Consider the following 5,596-nt stretch of genomic DNA (forward strand, 5'->3'; position numbering starts at 1 on the left):
CGCTGCCTTTTCCAGGCTGGAGCTTGCCTCTGGTGGGCCAGGAGTACCTGGAGATCCTCTCTGCCTGGTACTGCAGCTTCGGCAAGTGCTGCAAGACGGGAGACTGCAGGATAGTCAACAACATCACAGGTGGGTGCTGTGCTGTGCCCGCGGGGCCCCGGGCAGCGCTTGTCTCTGCTGCCTTTCCCTGTGCCTCTCTCTCTTTTTGTTTGCGGTTTTTTTTTTCTTTTTTCAAAAGTATCTATTAGCAAGTGATGTAAGTAAAGGGGATTTCTGATCAGGATGCTGAGCTGGTGGAAGGGTGAGGGGCTGAGATAAGTCCTGTTTCCCATTATTCATTTGTAGCGCTGAAACGACAGGAGAGTTTGTTCTTTACCATACAGCAAGTCTGCTCCAGGCTGCCACAAGCCCCCAGTAGCTCACAAGCATATGCAGTGGGATCCAAACTGGCCCAGTATGCAGCCCCAGGTCAGGAGGAAGCACTGAGACCTGTGTGTAAGCCCTGTGTAGGTGTTACTGCATTTTCTTGGCCCTGAGATTTCTGCAGTCCATACCCTCTGCTGCGAGGTCATGAGGGCTTCAGTGCTTTCCACAGTAGTCAAATATCTCCTCTACATCCCAAAGGGAAAAAGGAACTGGTGGTAGATCTGTGTCTTTTTGTGGTCAGACATGGTACAGCCAGAATCATGGAATGGTGGGAACTGGAAGGGTCATCTGGAGATCATCTCGTCCAACCCCTCTGCTAAAGCAGGGTCACCCAGAGCAGGTTGCCCAGGATTGTGTCCGGGTGGGTTTGGAGTCTCTCCAGAGAAGTAGACTCCACAACCTCTCTGGGCAGCCTGACCCAGGGCTCTGGCACCCTCAAAGTCAAGTTTTTCCTTCTGCCTGTCTTATTGACCTGTGGCTTTAGTTGCCACTTCAGCCACTTCACTCAGTCCTGTGGGCTTAGTGCTGGCCACGTTTTCTCCTCTTACTCCCACCCACAGCAGCAGCTGAGCTGGCATGTTAAGGCTGAGCTCTTGTTCTCTCCCTTCTGCAGGGCTAGAAGCAGACCTCAATGCTCAGCTCCATGGGCAACACTTGGCCAAAGAAATTGTCTTCCGGGCAGTGCAAGGATTCCTGCAGAGCCCGCGGCCAGAGAAGGCTCTGGTCCTCTCCTTCCACGGCTGGTCCGGTACAGGCAAGAACTTTGTGGCTCGTATGGTGGCCAGTCACCTGTACCGGGATGGGCTGAAGAGCGAGTGCGTCAGGGTGTTCATCTCCCTCTTCCACTTCCCCCACCACAAGTACGTGGACTCGTACAAGGTGAGAGCCAACAACACGGTGTGGCTGTGGGGAGGGTCTGGTGTACTGGGTCTGGCTGGGATGGAGTTAATTCTCCTCATGGCAGCCCATATCTTGCTGTTTTGGATTTTTGAGTGAAACAGTGTTGATAACACATCAGTGTTCTGGTCACAGCTGAGCTGTGCTTGCACAGCCTCTAGGCTTTCTCCTCCTCCCACCATGCCCCCACAGTCAGTAGGTTGGGGGTGCACAAGAAGCTGGGCAGGCACACACCGGTCAGCTGACCCCAGCTTACCAAAGGGATCTTCCATGCCACTTGCTAGCACACTCAGCAACAAAACCTGAGGGGAGGGTTTTTTGGGGTAGGAAACTGTTGCTCTGAGGCTGGCTGTGCACCCATCTGTCTGTGGTAGGTGTGAGTGGTTGTCTCTGCATCACTTGCTTTGTGTTATTTCTTTCTTCCTCTTTCTTTCACTTACTAAACTACTCCTCTCTTGACCCGGTCCTTCTCTGCCTTTGCTGCCCCTGTCCTGTGCCCCGTCCCGCCGGGTGGGAGGCCTCTGTGGCACTGAGCTCCAGCCAGGGCTCACCCACGGCACCCGGGCGCGATGACCCTGTGCGGAGACCACTGCCAGGCGTCTCACTCCCTGCTGCTCTGCAGGCTCAGCTGAAGAAGCAGATCAGTGAGACTGTGCAGCTCTGCAAGCAGTCCCTGTTCATCTTCGATGAGGCAGAGAAGCTGCATTCCGGCCTCCTGGATGCCATCAAGCCCTTCATGGCTCGCTACAGCAACAAGGGCCAGGTGGATTACCGGAGGTCCATATTCCTCTTCCTCAGGTAATTTCTTGACCCCCAAAGGGATGGGGAGGAATGAAGTGATGGAATTTATCCCCCCAGGTGTGTGATAGAGGCTCAGGCTGCAGGAATGGGGAAAGAAATGTCTATCTCTGCCAAGAGGTGGTTGCCTCCATGGTCAGTTGTATTTATAGATGCTGGGCGTTATCCCTGGATACAGGGCATTTGCAGGGGGAGATGAGGTCCATCTTAGCTGGGACACCTGAGCCTGGTGTGTAGGCTTTGAGACAAGGAACCAGTGAGGTCAGAGCTAGTGCAGCGTGCCCCTGTGCAGCTGAGCAGGGCGATCCCGTACTCCAGGGAGGAAAGCTGGGGCTGTAGGTCTTGGCAGAATGTTCTTATACAACGTGGCACTGTTAGTTGGGAATGGGAGGTGGGGAGTTCCCACTGCCAGGCCCTGGCTGCAGGCTGAAATGTCATCAGTCTGCTGCGAAGGCTGATCCTGGCATCAGCTCATCCTGTGGTTCAGTTGGTTCCTTTCACATCCAAACACTCTTCCAGAGAAAGGACTTGGGCATGTGTGCACCCCAGTGCTGCCTCTGACTCAAGCCTGGCTGGGATGCACCTAGAGAGAGAAGTGAGACATCTCAAAACCCAGATGTGAGGTAGGCACTTGCCTGAAGTAGGCAGTGAGAAATGCTGAGGGGAGATAAGCACCTTGGGCCCCATTCAGTTTAGGACTTACAGCCTTCAGCTTGGCTCTGGGCAGAGCATTTGTCCTCCATCTCCCAACATCCAGGCGAGTGTTCTAACCTCCAAGCTTGGTGGCTCCCCAGGGAACTTCCCTAGAAGCTCCTCCTCTCTGCCCTTGAGGGAGCTGTATATGTGCCCTGTGCTTGTGGAGCTGACCACGGTTCAGTCCCACCTGCATGGGCCACTGGCAGGAGCCGTGGTGGAGGTGGCAGAGTCTCCCTTGTTGCTCCAGGGCAGGGTGGACGTGCTGCCAGCTGCACTGCACTGACCTTGTGGGGGGCAAGGGGGACATGAGTCCCTTTGTGCCACCAAGCAGAGGGGAGCAGGGTGCCCTGAACTGCAGCGGTGTTTCATCATACCCACTGGCAGTGTGACACAGACCTGTCATAGAAGGGCTGGCTCTGCCCCAGGGCTCCTTTGGATGCTGGCCTGGTCCTGCAGTTTTGGCCAGGTTTAGGGGATGGGCTGGGACTGGCTGCCTGTCCTCGGTCAAAAGGGGCAGTTTCTCCCATTGCCTGGGTGGGAGCAGGATCTGTACAAGCTGCTTCCAACGCTAACGAGGCAGTGGGCAGGAACCAGTGGCTTTTTAATTTTGCTTCTCCATTTGGGGAAGGTGCCCAGAGTCTCTGACAAGAGAGGAGAGAGATCATGCGAGATCCAAGTCATCCTGTGCCCCTCTGCCTCCCACCCATGTAAGCTCTGCAGCCAGCTGGTTCCCAGTATCACCAGCTCACTGGTGGCATGGGGCACTTGGGGCTGGGGGCTGTTGTCTGAGGCTCTTGCAAAGCCCTTGGGGGTTGCCTGGCCTTGAACTGCCTTCCAGGGCGAGGGGCTGCACTGGGAGCCTCGCTGGCTGTTGGGGCCTCACATCCCCCACCATGGAGCTGCCCCTGCAGAGGGTGTCCAGAGGAGTCCTCGTGTGGGAGCTGTGGTGCCTTGTCCCTTGGGCACGGCTACCACTTGAATCCCTGCCCTGAACCTTTACTGGGACTCCAGCCATATGCCCTGCCCTTTGACATGGACTTTTGGGGGTGGCTTGTTCAGAGTTTGGTGTGGAGCCAAGTGTCACCTGCAAAGCCAATGGCATCCCAGGCAGGACAGGGGACTGACCAAGGTAGAGGCTTCTGCTGGTTCCTGATCTCACCCTAGGAGAGCAAGCAGCTGCCCCAGGGCCTGAGCTGGCGGGATGGAAGGTAGCTGTATAGATGCCTATAGAAAGGGGCTTTTTGGGAAGACAGCTGGTTCCCCCATGTGGTGGCATTTCAGGTTCTGATCCTACACAGCAGAGCCTCCTCTGCCAGCAGAGTTGCTGAGGCCTGTCTGCAGGGGAGGCTGCCGGCAGCCCTCGGCAGGTCATCCCTGGGGCACCACTGAGGGACATCCCTGGGGCACCACTGAGGGACATCCCTCGCGTATCCGCAGCAATCTCGGCGGCAACGCCATCAATGAGGTCGCCCTGGACTTCTGGCGAGCGGGCCGGGCGCGGGAGGAGATCTCCATGGAGTTCCTGGAGCAGCGGCTGCGGCGGGAGCTGCAGGAGCCTGAAGGTAAGAGCCGGGCTCGCTTGGGGGGTGCTGCGGACAGGCTGCCCACAAACCTGCCCGTCTGACACCGCAGGGGTGCATCCAGGCTCCTCTGGGGACTCGGGCTTCTCTTGGCCCCAGGCGGGCAAGACGTAGTGACATTCTGTGTTCAGACCAAGGGCTGGCCAGGTCTTACAGGCCAGTGTCTCTGTCCACCCACATGGGGCTGGATGAGCCAGGACAGCCCCTCGGTGAGACAAGCCTCACCAAGCAGAGGTGACAGCTCTGGGGTGGAGCTTCTCACGTGTTTTGTCTTGTGTTTGCTGCAGAAAGCGGTTACACCCGCAGCCGCCTCCTCGAAGAGAACCTCATTGATTTCATCGTGCCATTCCTGCCCCTGGAGTACCACCACGTGAAGCTCTGTGCACGGGATGCTTTCCTGGCCCGTGGACAACCGTACACTGAGGCAGCCCTCGATGAGGTGGCTGGGATGATGGTGTTTGTCCCCAAAGAGGAGAAGCTCTTCTCTGCACAGGGCTGCAAGTCTGTATCCCAGCGCATCAATTACTTCCTTCCTTGAACGCCAGGTGGGATCACACCCGTGGTGAAGGTGGTTCAGCACACCAGGAGCTGCTCTCCTCCACAAGGTGGGGTAGGCAGGTTATGCAGCCACCCACTTGCACAGTGACAGAGACTGGAGCCCGTGTTCCTCCGAGGACTGTCTGCAGGGGAGGAGGTGCCCCCTGCCCAGCCTGGCTCCTGGGGCACGGGGACAGCCCGTGCTTGGCTGTGTTGGGAGTCTCTCTGGTGTTTTTCAGGTTCCTTCTTTTAGCAGGTAGTAGCCTGAACTAGTGGCTGGGTCGTGCTGACAGGGGCTTTGGTGTGAGCAAGTCCTTGGTTTCTTAGCATGTAGTGAAGGCCTTAGACAGACTGTGACCCTCTTGAGACAGTCCAGGAGAAAACACGTCCTCATCCCTGTCCCCAGTTTTCTCAAAACTGCACAGAGCTGTTTTGCTGGAGCTGAGGGTTTTTTTGGTTTGTTTTGTTTTTTCTTTCTGTTTCTTTCCTGTACTCACAAGGCATCTGCTGCTTAGGGACATGTGCACCAGGATCATGGTCTGTGCAGGGAGGCCCTTGAGTAGAGAAAATGATTGAATAATCTCCTCTGGAGATGTCAAATCCATATCCTCCTGCTTTGGAGTGTCCCTCTCTCTGAGTCTCTTTCGTTGTATGGAAGCAGA

The 5,596-nt window shown here is 56.3% G+C and overlaps 1 protein-coding gene across 1 annotated transcript; it reads left to right on the plus strand.

Annotated features, from left to right (window-relative positions):
- Window positions 1-17: 17 nt before the first annotated feature.
- Window positions 18-4,935, plus strand: TOR3A (torsin family 3, member A; the record flags this gene model as incomplete). Its single annotated transcript, XM_008942247.1, has 5 exons — window positions 18-129; window positions 1,040-1,305; window positions 1,946-2,121; window positions 4,255-4,379; window positions 4,685-4,935. Coding segments are annotated over 5 exons (930 nt in total), but the record flags the coding sequence as incomplete, so codon positions are not given.
- Between the last annotated feature and the right edge of the window lie 661 nt (window positions 4,936-5,596).

This window comes from Merops nubicus, unplaced genomic scaffold (genome assembly GCF_000691845.1).
Source record: "Merops nubicus isolate BGI_N331 unplaced genomic scaffold, ASM69184v1 scaffold15626, whole genome shotgun sequence".
Taxonomy (NCBI): domain Eukaryota; kingdom Metazoa; phylum Chordata; class Aves; order Coraciiformes; family Meropidae; genus Merops; species Merops nubicus.